The sequence below is a fragment of the Somniosus microcephalus genome, chromosome 22 (assembly GCF_052327205.1).
Source record: "Somniosus microcephalus isolate GS21.2 chromosome 22, FLI_Smic_1.0, whole genome shotgun sequence".
Lineage (NCBI taxonomy): Eukaryota > Metazoa > Chordata > Chondrichthyes > Squaliformes > Somniosidae > Somniosus > Somniosus microcephalus.
The window spans coordinates 44652604-44669356 of NC_141008.1; the positions used below are offsets into that span (position 1 = coordinate 44652604).

Below are 16753 nucleotides of genomic sequence, written 5' to 3' on the forward strand. Positions count from 1 at the left end.
TCTCTATCTCCCTCGTCATCCAAGGAGCCCTTGCTTTGGTTCCCTTACCCTTCCCTCTTGTTGGAATGTACCTAGCCTGTACTTGGAACATCTCCTCCTTAAAGATCACCCATTGTTCCATTACAGTTTTTCCTGTCAGTCTTTGGTTCCATTTTACCCTGGCTAGATCCTTTTGCATCCCATTGAAGTTAGCCCTATTCCAGTTTAGAAGTTCCACTCCAGATTGCTCCTTGCTCCTCTCCATTGCTAATCTAAATCTTATGATACGATGATCACTCGTACCAAAGTGTTCTCCCACAGACACTTGGTCGGCCTGGCCCACCTCATTCCCCAGCACCAGATCTAGCAATGCCTCCTTCCTAGTTGGGCCAAGAACATACTGGTCAAGGAAATTCTCCTGAACACATTTCAGAAATTCCTCCCCCTCCTTTCTCTTTACCCTAGCATTATCCCAATCGATATTTGGGGAATTAAAGTCCCCCAATATCACCACTCTATAGCTCTTGCATATCTCTGTGATTTCCCTGCAGATTTGCTCCTCTACCTCCTTCTCACTATTTGGAGGCCTGTAGAATACCCCCAATAGCGTGATCATACCCTTTTTGCTCTTCAACTCTAACCAAATGGATTCTGTCCTTGTCCCCTCAAGAACATCCTCCCTTTCCAACACTACAATGTCTTCCTTAATCAGCACTGCCACCCCACCTCCCCTTTTTCCTTCTCTATCTTTTCTGAACACCTTGTACCCTTGAATATTAAGCGCCCAGTCCTCACCGTTTTTAGGCCACGTTTCCGTTATTGCCACAACATCATATTGCCACACGGCTAATTGTGCTTGTAGCTCACCAACCTTATTCACTACACTTTGTACGTTTACATACATGCATTCTAAACCCATTTTTGAATTTTTCATAGTTTTTCTTGGTCTGCTCCTGTCTTATGGTACTACTTCCACCTCTAATACTACTTTCTTCTCTAGTACTATCCAACACACTCACTCTTTTATGCACCTTATTCCTCTTTTCTACTCCAAAATGCTGGTGACCCTCCCCAACAGCACTAACAAACCTCCCTGCGAGAATATTGGTCCTGGCTCTGGTGAGGTGTAACCCGTCTGGCTTGTACAGGCCCCACCTTCCTCAGAAATGGTCCCAATGCCTCAGGAATCTAAAGCCCTCCCTCCTGCACCATCTCTCCAGCCACGCATTCATCTGTTCTATCCTCCTATTCCTGTACTGATGCGCCATCAATTACTCAAAAGACTGAGGTTAAGCGAGTAACAACCAGGCTTTTATTAACTAAAGAATGAAGGTCTTGTCTCGAGTGGTCGACCCGTCCAGAATACTAAGGGACTGGGAGGTAGTCACTTATATACCTGGAATAGTGGGAGGAGTCAGCCGAGGCACGTCCAGACCTGTACCTAGTGGAATACACATTACACATACAGACAGGTATACAGTGGTTTACCACATGTACTCGCTAGCACGTGGCACCGGGAGTAATCTGGAGATTACTACCTTTGAGCTCCTGCTTTTTAATCTCTTTCCTAGCTCCCTGTCGTCTGCATGCAGGACCTCATCCCTCTTTCTGCCTATGTTGTTGACATCCTTGACCCTAGCAACAGGGAGGCAACATACCATCCTGGAGTCACGTCCACAGAAACACCTATCTGTTCCCCTAACTAATGAATCCCTATTACTATTGCTCTTCCACTCTTTCTCCCACCATCCCCCACCATCCCCCCACCCCAGTGTAGCTGAGCCTGCCGTGGCCTTGGCTTTGGCTGCTCTCCCCAGAGGAGCCATCACCCCCACCAGTTTCCAAAACTGTGAATCAGTTAGCGAGCAAGATGCACTCTAGGAATTCCTGCCCTATCTGCCTGGTCCTCCTCTCTCTGGCGGTCACCCATTCCCTCCCTGCCTGCACATTCTGAGGCTGCGGGGTGACCACTTCCAGAAACGTGCTTTCCAGGTATTTCTCAGCTTTGCGGATGCACCACAGTGACTCCAGCTGCCGCTCAGGCTCCAGTTACTTCGTTAACTGAATTTAAATTCCCAGCTGCCGTGGTGGGATTTGAACTCACGTCTCCTGATCAGTCCGGGTCTCTGGATTACTCGACCACTGACATTACCGCTGACATCAGGATGCGGTGTGGGGGAGGGGCCTTGTGCTCTGGGGGGTTCTGGGGGCGGGGCTGTGGTGTTGGGGCGGAGCCTGGGGTTCTCGGGGTGTGGCCTATGGTTCTGGGGGCGGGGCTGTGGAGTTGGGGCGGGGCCTGGGTTTTTGGGGGCGGGGCTGTGGACTGCGGGCAGGTCCTGGGGGTGGGGCTGTGGAGTTGGGGCGGGGCCTGGTGTTCTGGGGGCGGGGTCAGGGGGCGTGGCTGTGGAGTTGGGGCGGGGCCTGGGGTTCTGGGAGCGGGGCCTGAAATGATGCCGCGCAAAGCCCGCTGGGAAATGTAGTTCTACCGGAGCCAAACTGCAAGCCCCAGAATGCCTCGGGCCGCGCCTGGGACTGGAGTCACGGACCGGCCGGGCGGTGAGTGGAGCCTCGGCTCAAGGAAGAAATAAATAAATACTGAGGGAAGGTCATAGGGCTGCCCACACTGACCAGCGCACAAAGTGCGACTTTAGACTGGGACAGTGCAGCTTACCCTCAGTCCTGCCCCTGCGACAGCGCGGCGCTCCCTCAGTCCTGCCCCTCCGACAGTGCGGCCCTCCCTCAATCCTGCCCCTCCGACAGCGCGGCGCTCCCTCAGTCCTGCCCCTCCGACAGCGCGGCGCTCCCTCAGTCCTGCCCCTCCGACAGCGCGGCGCTCCCTCACTACTGCCCCTCCGACAGCGCGGCGCTCCCTCACTACTGCCCCTCCGACAGCGCGGCGCTCCCTCACTACTGCCCCTCCGACAGCGCGGCGCTCCCTCACTACTGCCCCTCCGACAGCGCGGCGCTCCCTCACGACTGCCCCTCCGACAGCGCGGCGCTCCCTCACTACTGCCCCTCCGACAGCGCGGCGCTCCCTCAGTACTGCCCCTCCGACAGCGCGGCGCTCCCTCAGTACTGCACTAGGAGTGTCAGCCTGGATTTCTGTGCTCAAGTCCATGGAGTGGGACCCGAACCCACAACCTTCTGATTCAGAAACGAGTAATTCCAAGGCTGACTGTGTCCACGGTTAATTAATCTGATGTTTGCTGAGGTATCGCCAGAGCCAATTTATTTATCGGCTGTGTGACTGTCGAGAGACAGTTTTAAGACGGGTCTTGTGTGATTAGCTAGGTTTAGTGGCAGTGTGTATCCTAGAAAGTTTGCAGACAGCTTTTCGAGGTCCTGTAGAGCACATCAAACACCAATTAATGCATTCCAGCTCGTGGCTTTTGCAGTTTCTGAGCTTGGCATCTGCCACTAAAGTCACCCTGGCAGATGGAGGACTGTTCAAGACAGACCCTTGTGGGATCTTGTTGCGCCTGGCCAGCTGAGTGATGCTGTGCTTCTCTGTCTCCGACATTGAAGCTTTACATTTGGATATTGTTGTCTTTGGCCATTTTGAGACGCTACGGTTTTCTCAGCAACTCTGAAATTGCTGCGGATTTCTAACCCAGATCACTTTCCCGTGTTCCTGCTGGGAGTGGATATCGGTGAGGACAGGAGCAAGCTGCTGAGACCTGAGCCCCGAGCTTGGCTCTCGGTGGTGGGAGGCTGTGTGAGCGGGGCTGAGACCGAGAGGAAACCCTGAGGCCATTCGCAGGGTGCGTCCAGGGGAAATTAGCTCCCGGGCCTGATCTACACCCTGTCAGTCTCCACCCAAACCCGAGGAGGGGTGGGTACGAGGGAGGAGTTGGGCTGGGGTGTGGAGTTGGGGGGGTCCATATCCCGGGGTTCCCGTTTCCCGCCAGGTTGGCCTGATGGGGAAACACGGATGGATTCTCTGCTCGGGCCTCGGGTTAACACCACGGTCAAGTCCCGCTGCCGCCACAGCCTGATCTGCATATATAAGGCAAGACCCATCTGCCTTCAAGCGTGTGGCCCGCTCAAAGGTTACAATTGCGGGAGGATGGGTGGGGTCAGTCGCTGTGGCCATTCTGACTGTCCAGCTGCCCTATTTCTGCTGGGCCGGCCGGGTTAAAATTGGCCTTTAATGTCTAGGAATTTATGGGGCACAAGTGAGGACGGTGTGTATAATAGGAGCTGCGCGCATCCAGTCATGGTTAATGCAATGGTTGTGTGGGGTAAATTCCACTCACTGAGATTAACAGGTGGTTTCTTCATTGCTTCAGAAATAGCCTCTCTCCGTTAGTTGTGTGGGTCCATTTAGCGCAGGCTTCCCTCAAACCAGCTGCCCTGCACTGGAGCCTGGGAGCAGCTGAAATACATCAACTTGTACAAGTTTACTGAAAACTCTTAACGAAAGTAAAAAATTGTTTTCAAACTGTTCTTGACTGAACATATTCACTTGCTTTAATTTATTTTCAAAATATAATTGATGATCAATGTATTTACTGATTTCATCATCAGAGACTGGGGGATTGGGATGACGCCGGCATTGTACACCTTGCCCGAGGTGGCGGAAGAGCTTCTGAAGAAAGTGAAGCAGGTTTACCAGGAATTGTCACAATGTGAGTGAGTGGAGCATGGCCGTTCATGAGACACTATGTGGGAAAGCAGAAAGCTAAGGGGTTTTGGTCACTATATTTCCTGTTGTTCAGGTCAGCATAGCCACTTGATAGATGTCCCCACCTGGGTATTGTAAGTGTAACGTGCCTGTTTCCACATTGTGTGATTTACATTTGTGTTGAGGTGGCTCCAGTTACAGGGTTTCCACATTGTGACCCTCCCTCAACGTGCTGGAAACCAATAGATACCAGAGGTAGGAGTGTCATATCGGCACATTTAAAATGCCCCTGGGTTCTAGTTTACAGTGTACATTTGGGACAGGAATCAGTAAAAACATATTCTCAACAACAATTTATATTTGTAGAGCACCTTTCACATTGTAAACATCCCGAGACTCATAACAGGAGGTGGGAGCAGTCGATGTACAGGATGACGCTGAGTGAGGGTGGAAGCACAGAGATTTGAGCAAAGGCTGTGAGGAAAATAGGAAGGAGATCTCGTAACTCAATAATGATTATCTTTGCTTTGTGTTTGTGTGTAACTCCTGTACAGAAAGGAGCAGACTGTGTCCAGATGTTCAGGGATTGATGGTAAATCTCCAGAAATAACAATGATGTTGATGGATTTGGTAGCAGACACTATACAATACAATACAATACAAATCGCTTTATTGACATGATAAGGTACATCTTATGTTGCCAAAGCATCAAAATACATTTATGGTTGAACACATAAACGCGGTTCCATTCATACAGTGTATAAACAGGTATATCCCTGAGTTTATAAATATACATTCGCCTTGTTTATATATACTCTTGTCTTAGTTTACTGGTTGTCCCTCTGTTCATGGCAAGCTGTAACATAGTGTGCCGCCAGTGTTACACAGCTTCTCTCCTCCCCCAGTAGGAATGGGAGTTTTTGGTTGTCAGTCAGATTTCTGAATTCAGGGCATATTTGTGAGAATTTTTGGTAGAAATTCTCTCTGATGCCCTGATATTTTCCACAGGCTGTGAGGAAGTGCATCTCTGTCTCAACTACTCCCTGACTGCAGTGAGAGCATATCCTGTCTTCTCTTGGCAGCCTGGTCTGCCTGTGTCTGCCTTTTTCGATCGCTAGGCTATGTTCGCTAAGTCTGTACCTTGTCAAGGTTCTTCTCAGTTTGTTATCCTTTACCATGGTCAGGTAATCAGCTATGTTGTATTGTCTGTTTAGGGCCAAGTAGCAATTGAGTTTGCTTTGGGTTTTTGTTGTTTCTGCCCAATATGACAGATATTTTTCCTTTTGCTTAGCGACGATTGTGTTGGGTCGAATTCTTTGTGTTACCCTATCACTGTCCTGGGACTGGTTATTGTTAGTATTGTTATTAGTTACTTTATTGAGTCCCAGGACTAGTTGACTGAGGGTATTCTTCTTTATGGTCAGCTCTTGGCATTTCAGGGCGTCGTAGTGATAGCATTGGGGGTTGCTCATTTGTAGGTGATTCCAAAATTTGGTGGCTCTTTTTTGGATAGTGATTATTAATGGGTATTGGCCTAGTTCCGCCCTGCATGCGTCGTTTACTGTTTTCCTTTGAGTCCGGAGGATACTTTTACAGAATTCCGCATGTAGGATCTCAATTGGGTGTTTGTCCCATTTTGCAAAATCTTGTTGTGTTAGTGGTCCCCAGACCTCACTGCCATAGAGTGCAATTGGTTCAATTACTGATTTGAAAATTTTGAGCCAAATGCTAATTGGGATTTCTATTTGGATTGATTTTTGATGGCATAGAAAGCCCTTCTTGCTTTCTCTTTCAGTTCATTCACAGCCAGTTTGAAGTTTCCCGTAGAACTGATTTTTAAGCCCAAGTATGTGTAGTGAGTGGTTTGTTCAATTTTGGTTGTTCCTACTGTGAAATTTATTGTGGGTCCATGTTGTTTGGATCTTTGCTGGAACACAAGGACTTTGGTTTTTTGGGGATTTATTGTCAGGGCCCAAGTCTGGCAGTACGACTCCAGCAGGTCCAGGTTCTGCTGTAGACCCTCCTTAGTTGGTGACAGCAGAACCAGGTCGTCGGCATAGAGGAGGAATTTAACCTTGGATTCATATAGGGTGAGGCCGGGTGCTGTAGATTGTTCAAGTAGTTTTGCCAATCCATTAATGTAAATATTAAAGAGTGTCGGTGAGATTGGCGAGTCCTGCGTCACCCCCCGCCCCTGTGGGAAGTATTTTGTTTGTTTGTCTCCAATTTTAACTGCACATTTATTGTTTGTATACATTGATTTAATTACATCATATGTTTTCCCTCCTACCCCGCTTTCGATAAGTTTCAGGAATAAACCGTCATGCCAGATGGAGTCGAAAGCCTTCTGGAAATCTACAAAGCATGCGTAGATTTTGCTTTTGTTATGGTGAACGTGTTTGTCAATTAGGGTCTGTAGGGTGAAGATATGATCGGATGTTCTATAGTTTGGCAGGAATCCAATTTGGCTTTTACTCAAGACATTGTGCTCTTCAAGGAAGTTTATAAGTCTTTTGTTTATGATGCTACAGAATACCTTCCCCAGGTTACTGTTTACACAGATGCCTCGATAGTTGTTTGGGTCGATTTTGTCCCCACTTTTGTATATGGGTGTTATGAGTCCTTTGTTCCAGATGTCAGGGAAATAACCGACACTCAGAACCAAGTTGAAGAGTTTTAGGATAGCCAGTTTCAGTTTGTCGTCTGCATGTTTAATCATCTCGTTTAGTATGCCGTCTGTCCCGCAAGCTTTTCCTGGTCGCAGGTCCTTGAGTTTTTCAAGAAGTTCTTTTTCTGTTATTATGGCGTCTAGCGGGTTTTGGTTATCTTTTATGGCCATTTCAAGCTTTTCCAGTTTTTTGCGTATTTGGTGTTGTTCTGGTCCTAGTGTGTTTTTCTGGTATAATTTTTCAAAGTGGTTTACCCATGTGTCCCTATTTTGAATGGACAAATCGTCGTGTTGTTTTTTGTGTAGTGTTTTCAAGTTGTCCCAGAAACAATTCGACTCAATGGATTCCTCCATGGAGCTGAGTGTATTCTTAATAAATTGCTCTTTTTTGGTCCTGAGTGTGTTTCTGTATTGTGTTAGCGTCTGACAATAAGTAAGGCGTAATTCCTCGTTTTCTGGATGTCTGTGTTTTTGGTTTGATAGTTTTCTAAGTTTTTTCCTCATGTTATGGCAATCATGGTCAAACCATTTTTCATAGTTTTTTGTTTTGGGTTTGTTCTTGCGAGCTTTCAAGTTTGCATTTGTTGCCAAATTATCAAAAATATTGTTTAGTTTACTAACTGCCCGGTTTACGCCTTCTTTTTTGTGAGTGTATATGTTATCCAGAAAGGTGTCTAAGAGAGCTTGAGTTGATGCATTGCTAATTGTTTTCTGGTATTTTTCCGTGTCATTTTTGGCCCATCTGTACGATTTTTTGGTGTTGTACAGTTTACTGGGTTGTGTTTCTATGTTGTTTGTTTCTGTCTTTTTGAGAAACATAGTAATTTGGCTGTGATCTGACAGTGTTGTTTGTGGTTTGACTGTGAATGCTCTGAAAGAGGATGGGTCCAAGTCTGTAATCATATAGTCTACTGTGCTGCAGCCAAGAGGTGAGCAGTAGGTCGATCTTCCTAGGAGGTCTCCTATGAACCTACCATTGACAATGTACAGACCCAGGTTTCGACAGAGCTGTAGTAGCTGTTTACCGTTGGTATTTGACTGCTTGTCGCAGTTATGCCTGTATGGAAGGGAAGGGATGTCAAAGTGGTTATTCCCAAATACGTAATTGTTTCCCTGATTATTGGTGAAGTCTGGTTCTTCGCCCGTTCTTGAATTGAGGTCCCCACAGATCAACACGTTCCCCTGGGCCTGGTATTGGATAATTTCCCCCTCCATGTTGGAGAAGGTGTCCTCTTTGAAGTACGGGGAATCGATTGGAGGGATATAAAGTGCGCAAATGTAAACATCTTGGGTGTTTGAGATAATCTCCCTCTCAAGTTTGAGCCACATATGGTTTTCGCCCTTTTTTATAAATTTGATGTAATTCTTAAGTTCTGTTTTAAACCAGATCAGTATGCCTCCGGAGTCTCTGCCTTGGGTTACACTTGGTAATTTATTGGAGGGGACCACTAGCTCAGTGTACCCTTGGGGACAGCCGGTGTGTCCTTTTCCTTTATACCAAGTTTCCTGTAAAATGATAATATCTAGATCTTTAGTTTCCTCTATGAACTCTGGGGTCCTACTCTTCACTTCTCGCAGTGAAGAGCGTAGACCTTGGATATTCCAGGTCGAAATATATAAGGATTTCATGTTAAGTTTTATCTTTTTCTATGATAGGTTAAAGAGTGGTACGTGTTTGTCGTGTCTAAGTGTGGGGAAAAAAAAGATCACCCCAGTTGTCTACAAAAGTTAATACAATTTGGTTACAGTTCTTTCTATTAATTAGTCCTTGATCCATAAGGCGGAAGTAGATGCTGCTGCACATCTGCTTATTGTCTCTTAATGGATTGTTTCTGTCTGAGGTATTGCGTACGTCCTGTGCATCTCTCCCTCTGTCTGGCTGGCAGCGGTCCTATTCCCCTGTGGGACAGGAGTGGTGCAGGTCTGATAATGTTGTTTTGCATGGGGATCCTCTCCGGTCTCGGTTGGTGTGGTGGTGGTCTTTGTAGTGTTCCTGATATGTACCCCGCTGATCTCTGGTGGTCGGGGGGGGGGGTCCTCTTGGAGTCTGGGTATGGACCCGGTTAAAAGCGACGTCCTTCAGGGCTTTAGCAAAGATCGATATTTTTTGCCTTTGGATGTGGATGTGGTCGTAAAGACATTCTTCATCGAGGGTGGGGTGTTGGGCCAGGTGTACGTTGTGGTTTGATTCGCATTCTCTTGCTATGCTGGCATTTATCTCATGAATTGTGTTGTTGTTGAAGTCTGTTCTCGGCAATATTGTGGAAACAGTGATTCTAGTGTTTGGAAATGTACTGCTTGCCTTCCTAATCATTGCTCTGAGCGATGTTGCTACCTCTTTCTGTTTGGCCTTTAGGTCATTTGTGCCCGTGTGTATTATTATGTGTTGGGGGGAGCCTAATCTGGCTTTGGTCAGCCATCCCATGGCTCTGTCTGTTGTTGGGCACCAAATCTTTTCTACTTTACTTCTAGGGAAGAGCTTTTTCTCCCATAGAAATTTCCCATTTGAGTCTGAGTATTACGACGTCAGCCTTGTTTGTGTTTACTGTCTGGTGGCTTTCGCCTGGACTCATAGTGTGTGTGCTGGGCTGGGGTGTCTGGTGTGTGCGTACCTCTTGTGAGCGGCTCGCTTGTGGTTCCATGGTGGTGGGGGAAGATTGCGAGTCAGTATGCTGGTCGGCCTGTGTGGCACCCCTTGTATTGTGTGTCTGTTGCTTTTGTTCCGTGTGGGAGTGCAGCCGTTCCGTCCGGCTCTGTCTTGTCTTATCTCTAGTCTCTGGTTGCTGGTCTAATGGTGTTTTCTCTCCTCTATGGCTCTCTTCTTTTTCCTGCAGCTCTTTCACCTGATTCTTAAGTAGATTCACCTGGTTATCAAGTCTATTCAGCTCTCTCTTGTGTCTCTCCCTCTCCTGCTTTTGTTCGTCATTCAATTTGAGGACCTCCTCTCTAAGTTTAACCATCTCTATCTCTAATTGATTAAATTTATCTTTTGGTTGTATCTGGCTGTGTGATCCCGGGGTATGTGTCTGGTCAGCCCTGGAAGGCTCACTCACTTCCTGGCTAAGCTGGTCGGCCCTGGAAGGCTCACTCACTTCCTGGCTATGCTGCTCTTCTCTTGGTGGGCTGGGAATAGTAGGGGGACTATGTGTGGCTTCCTCCGTGGTAGTTATGCTGGGGTTTGTCAGTTGTATCGTGTGGCTGTGGTTCCCCGGGGTTAGTGTCTGGTTTGAACTGTGTGGCTCGTTCATCCCTTGACCATGCAGGTTTTCTCCTGGTAAGTTGTCAATGTTGGGGGGAGTGCGGGCCACTCTGGGGCTGTTCATTCCCCTCGTAGTTGATCTTTTCAGTGTCCTGAAGGCCGTTGCAAATTTGTCGAGGTTGCCTTGCACTAATATTGTTCCGGTATTGTACGCGTTGACAGTCGTGATTGAACTGTCTCCTGGTGTGTTAATTTTCATTATGGACCCATTTGCGGTATTTTCTAGCTTAACACTGGTATAGTGTGATTTTATTGCTCTGATCCAAGCCGCTGGCTGATCTGAGTAGAATATGACCCCCCCCCCACACACTGACCCCCCCCCCCCCCCCACACACTGACCCCCCCCCCCACACACTGAACCCCCCCCCACACACTGAACCCCCCCACACACACTGACCCCCCCCACACACTGACCCCCCCCCACACACACTTCCCCCCACACGCACTGACCCCCCACACGCACTGACCCCCCCCCCTCCACCCCACACACTGTCTCCCCCCCCCCCTAAAGCACGGCAGTGAGGGCGAGACGGTGGTGGCGGTGCCACCAGACAGATTTCCCTGTGTGGCTAAACTGCTGTTCTCCTGAGACAGGAAGTACTATGTATGAATAAACGGTGCGTAAAATATGTATTTATAAATAAACGGCGTATGAAATGTGTGTATAATGTGTGTGCAGAGCATTAAGATGCAAGGGGTGCTCGATTGAGAATGTTGTTTTAAAAGCAGCCTTGGCTCGGGTGCCACGCTGATTGTGTTTATCTGAACCTTGTACTGGGGCGATTTTATCCCTGTGGTAATAACAACAGAAAACGCTGGAAAAACTCAGCAGACCAGGCAACATCTGTGGAGAGAGAAACAGAGTCCACGTTCGGGTCGAAACCCTTCTACAGAACTGAGAAAAAAAGGGCAGGAAATGAAAAGATTAAAAGGCAGTTTGGGGACTGGGAAATGGGGGAGGCGGTGAAAGAAGAGACATTAAGAGATATTCAAGGTGAGACGAGATAGTAATAGGACAGGTAAAGAAGCAAACAATGGCTCTAGATGAAGTGTGAAATGCGCTGGCAGTGTGAAAGACAGCTGTCATGTGGGAGAGAGTTTAAAAAAAAGGAAAAGGCACAAACCAAAAGTGTGGATTAAAAATATAATCAGGGCCGAGGTTATGGTCTGAAATTGTTGAACTCGATATTGAGTCCGGAAGGCTGTAAAGTGCCTAATCGGAAGATGAGGTGCTGTTCCTCGAGTTTACGCTGAGCTTCCGTGGAACAATGCAAGAGGCCGCGGACGGTGAGGTCCGAGTGGGAATGGAATGGTGAATTAAAGTGACAGGCGACTGGAAGCTCGGGGTCACCCTTTCAGACTGAACGGAGGTGTTCCACAAAGCGGTCACCCAATCTGTGTTTGGTCTCCCCAATGTACAGGAGACCACATCGTGAGCAGTGAATACAGTATATTAGATTGCAAGAAGTACAAGTAAATCGCTGTTTCACCTGGGAGGGGCGTTTGGGGCCCTGGACAGTGGGAAGGGGGGAGGTATAAGGGCAGGTGTTGCATCTCCTGCGCTTGCACGGGAAGGTGTCAGGCGAAGGGGAAGGGGTGCTGGGGTTGATAGAGGAGTGGACTAGGGTGTCTCGGAGGGAGCGGTCCCTACGGAGTGCCAAAATGTGAAGGGAAGATGCGTTTGGTGGTGGGATCACGTTGGAGGTGGCGGAAATGGCGGTGGAGGATCCGTTGAATGTGGAGGCTGGTGGGGTGAAAGGTGAGGACAAGGGGAACCCTATCGTGGTTCCGGGAGGGAGGGGCAGGGGTGAGGGCAGAGGTGCAGGAGATAGAATGGACCCGGTCGAGGGCCGTGTCAACCACGGTAGAGGGGAATCCTCGGTTGAGGAAAAAGGAAGACATGTCGGAAGCACTGGTGTGGAAGGTGGCATCGTCGGAGCAGATGCAGCGGAGACGGAGAAACTGGGAGAATGGAATAGAGTCCTTACAGGAAGTGGGGTGGGAGGAAGTGTAGTCCAGGTAGCTGTGGGAGTTAGTGGGCTTGTAGTGAATGTTGGTCAATAACCTACCCCCAGAGATAGGTGTGAGGTTTATCCCTGTGGTGTCGGGTGAGGTTGGCGTTTACAGATGGAATTCTTTCCAGTGGTATTGGTGATCCTTTATTTGATTTTCAGGTGGCATAACTTTATTCACTCTTTTCCCTCCAATTTTCTCCTTCACCTCTCCTACAGGATGACTCTTGCTGGGATACTGTCCCATGGCTGACCTCTGACTCCAGCTGGCCTATTTTCATACAATAACAAAATACTGCAGATGCTGGAAATCTGAAATAACACCCATCTGAAAAATGGGGGCAGGGGTTATAGTCTGAAAGATAAGGTGCTGTTCCTCGAGCTTACGTTGAGCATCTTTCGATTAGGCACTTTACAGCCTTCTGGACTCAACATTGAGTTCAACAATTTCAGACTATAACCCCTGCCCTCGTTTTTCAGGCAGCTGTTGATGATTCTGCCATCCCCATTTGCAACATTTAATCTCTCCTGCCTCCTACCCTAGCACAGATTGTCCATTCTGTTCCTTCCTCCCCTCCCCTCCCCCTTTCACGGCCTCTGCACCTGCTTAAAACCTGTTACATCTCAAACCTTTTCCAGTTCTGATGAAGGGTCACAGACCTGAAACCTTAACTCTGCTTCTCTCTCCACGGATGCTGCCTGGCCTGCTGAGTGCTTCCAGCATTTTCTTTGGCCTATTTTCATGCTTGACTCAGATCGTGAGTGTTGGCTATTCAGCCCCTCACCCAATATCCACACACACACTTCCCGGTACGAGCTACTGAATATTGATCGGGGGCAAGAACGGATTGTTTCTTCCCTGTAGTGTGGAGGGACCGAGCTCACTGTCGCACCTCTCATGTCGCCGGGCTAGCAACCAGCACAGCCTGGACTGTTACTTTCAAAGTTGCATTTGTGACCAGTTTCCTGCCTGTGATAATCTATATTTACTAAAACAATCCCAATGGTACTGAGAGACTGGAGGGTGTGTGGTTATTGAGTTCTGGGAAATGAAGTGGGGCAAATCAATTCAATTTTATTTGCCATATGTACTAGTACAATGGAATGCTTACTCCCCGTAGGGACACATCAGCTATTTTTACAGCGCCGTGTTCAGAAAGTCAATTCTTTGGCATCCAGTGGCAGTGGGAGCACGATGTCCCTCAGCCGCTCCATCCTCCTCATCACCGCGGCCTCCTCCTCACTGTTGCCGGCTCGGCTCCACGTGTGGTGGCCTGCTTCTCCCGCTCACCCTCTGGCCACCATTCCCAGCTCTCCTCCTCCCAGTCGGACTGCGAGTCGTCGTGGCTGCTGCTCGATGCGCTGCCTCCGCCCGACTCGCCGAACACATCCTCCGGTTGCCGCGGCCTCCACCTCACCGTCGCCGGCTCCACGGTCCGACGGCCCGGGGCCTGCTTCTCCCGCTTCCGGTCCAGCCTCTGGCTGCCATGCTCGACTCCCCTCCTCCCAGTCGGAATGCTTCCCCGCTATAAGTGATGTGTGAATAGAACTATTGGGAAATAGCAACCACAACAATATAAGAAAAGGACAATGAGGAAACAAAGAGAAGTGTTTTGGATTGGAAAAGGGTGAAGTTCATTGAGATACGAAGGGATCTGGGACAAATTAACTGGGCAGAAAGTACATCAAACAGATCAGCAGTGAGAAATAGATAGGGGGAGATAATTAGGTGGATCGATAGCGTCCTCTGCTGCCAAGAACGAGAATCCAGAAGGGTGTGTTGCCTACCCGGTACCAGGGTAAGGGATATCTCATGGCGGCTGGAGAGGAACTTAGAAAGGGAGGGGGTAAATCCAGTTGTCGTGGTCCATGTTGGAACAAACGACATAGGTAGGAACAGGGTGGAGGTCCTGCTGAAAGAATATCAGGAGTTAGGATCTAAATTAAAAAGCAGGACCTCGAGGATAATAATCTCTGAATTATTGCCTGAGCTACGTGCAAATTGGCATAGAAGCAGACAGATCAGGAGAATTGACACGTGGCTAAAGGGCTGGTGTAGGAAAGAGGGGTTCCTTTTCATGGGACACTGGCACCAGTTCTGGGACAGGAAGGAGCTGTACCGATGGGACGGGCTCCACCTGAACCGGGATAGGATCCGTGTCCTAGTGGAAAGGGTAAATAGGGAAGTGGCAAAGGCTTTAAACTAGTAAGATGGGAGGGCGGGGGAGGGATCTACAAGAAACGTAACCAGCCTAAATATAAACAAAACAGGAAAAGAGAGCACAGGAAAGAATAAAGTAAGGGAGGACATTCATGGCTAGGGAATAAATAGAGTTATAGAACAGAAATCTAAAAAGATGGTTAAACATAAAGTGAGGGGAAATCCTATTAAAAATGAGTTAAACTGTCTGTACAGCAATGCACACCGTGTCCGTAATAAAACAGGGGAGCGGGAGGCAATCATACGTTGGGAGGAACCAGACATAGTAGGGATTACTGAGACATGGCTACAGAAAAATCAGGACTGGGAATTAAACATTGCAGGGTAAAACATATTTAGAAAAGATAGGGAGGGAAAAAGGGGGGGTGGAGTAGTTGTACTTATTAGGGATAACATAATGGCAGTAGAAAAAAGTGACGCAGATATCAGCAAGACAAAAATAGAATCCATATGGATAGAGATAAAAGATAATAAAGGATCAATCACACTAATAGACGTAGTCTACAGACCACCTAATAGTGGAAGGGAGGTGGAGGAAGAAATATGTAGACAAATTAGGGAAATGAGTTAAAAACATAGAATAGTAATCATGGGGGATTTCAACTACCCCAATATTAATTGGACAGAAGAGGTGGGTAAAGGGGATAAGGGAATGGAGTTCTTACAATGTGTACAGGACTCTTTTCTAACCCAATATGTAAAAAGCCCAACAAGGGAGGATTCAATATTGGATCTAGTAATGGGGAATGAACCAGAGCAGATAAGAGAAGTTTAAGTAGGGGAACATATAGGCAATAGTGACCATAATATAATACGCTTTAAGATGATAATTGCGAAGGACATAAGTATGACAAAAGCCAGGTTAATAGATTGGAGAAAAGCTTGGAGAATGTGGTTGTACTAGAGAGGGTGCGGGACTCAGTGGACAAGTCGCTGGACCCTGGTGGCAACCCCCTCGGTTGTTGGAGAGGAGACAGCAGTTGGCTACAATTGAAGATAAAGTCAGTAAGTATTTAGAATTGCACGAGTTACTTAAGGACAAGCAGCACAGAATTGTTGGGATCACCAGGATGATGCCAGGAATGGGGAACTATAGTTATGAGAACTGTCATGAGATGCTGGAACTAATTTCATCAAGCAAGGCTGACAGCTGAAATTTTATGGCGCTTCCCACGGCCCACAAAATAACAAACTCTCAAATGAGCCTCATTTTCTCTGGTGCCAGATTTATTGAATTAAATTTCACAAACTCTGGGTTACTAGTCCTGAAAAAATAACCACTGGCTTACCATACCCATCTATTATCTACAGCCATGTGTGACCTGAATTGCATCGCTGCCTTGCACGTTATCTAAGCAGTGGGAACAGTGCTGCTTTTGTATTTTAATATTTCTCCCCATTCTTCCCCTCTCTTGGACACACTGAATCATGCTGGGGTGGAGTTCAACAGGAGTTAGCATGCCCCCTCCTCCCAGTTAACCAGGGCGGCCATTTGTCATATATGAACACTTGCGTGATTTCTAACCATGGGAAGCATCACAGTCCCGCCTGATCCTGTCTTCACCCAATATTCATGCACATCAGGGACTACTTCACATAAAGCTAGGTTGACACTCCAGTGCAGTGCTGAGGGAGTGCTGCACTGTCGGAGCTGCCATCTTTCGGATGAGACGTTAAACCGAGGCCCCGTCTGCTCTCTCAGGTGGGTGTAAAAGATCCCATGGCACTATTTTGAAGAAGAGCAGGGGAGTTATCCCCGGTGTCCTGGCCAATATTTATCCCTCAATCCACATAACAAAAACAGATTATCTGGTCATTATCACAATGCTGTTTGTGGGATCTTGCTGTGCGCAAATTGGCTGCTGCGTTTCCTACATTACAACAGTGACTACACTTCAAAAAGTACTTCATTGGCTGTAAAGAGCTTTGAGATGTCCGGTGGTCGTGAAAGGCGCTATATAAATGCAAGTCTTTTTCCGCTTCCCACCAG

The 16753-nt window shown here is 47.8% G+C and overlaps 1 protein-coding gene across 7 annotated transcripts in view; it reads left to right on the forward strand.

Annotated features, from left to right (window-relative positions):
- Positions 1-2442: 2442 nt before the first annotated feature.
- Positions 2443-16753, forward strand: part of zswim7 (zinc finger, SWIM-type containing 7) — a 58081-nt gene continuing 43770 nt past the window's right edge. The window contains exons 1-2 of one of the 7 annotated variants that reach the window (XM_085964569.1): positions 2443-2535; positions 4507-4611. In XM_085964569.1, the coding sequence (XP_085820695.1) occupies position 4611 (1 nt within the window). In that variant the 5' untranslated portion in view covers positions 2443-2535; positions 4507-4610. Of the gene's footprint in view, positions 2536-2952; positions 3191-3231; positions 3630-3650; positions 4402-4506; positions 4612-16753 lie in introns of those variants that run through there. The other 6 variants (XM_085964566.1, XM_085964564.1, XM_085964570.1 and 3 more) reach the window with 6 other exon arrangements.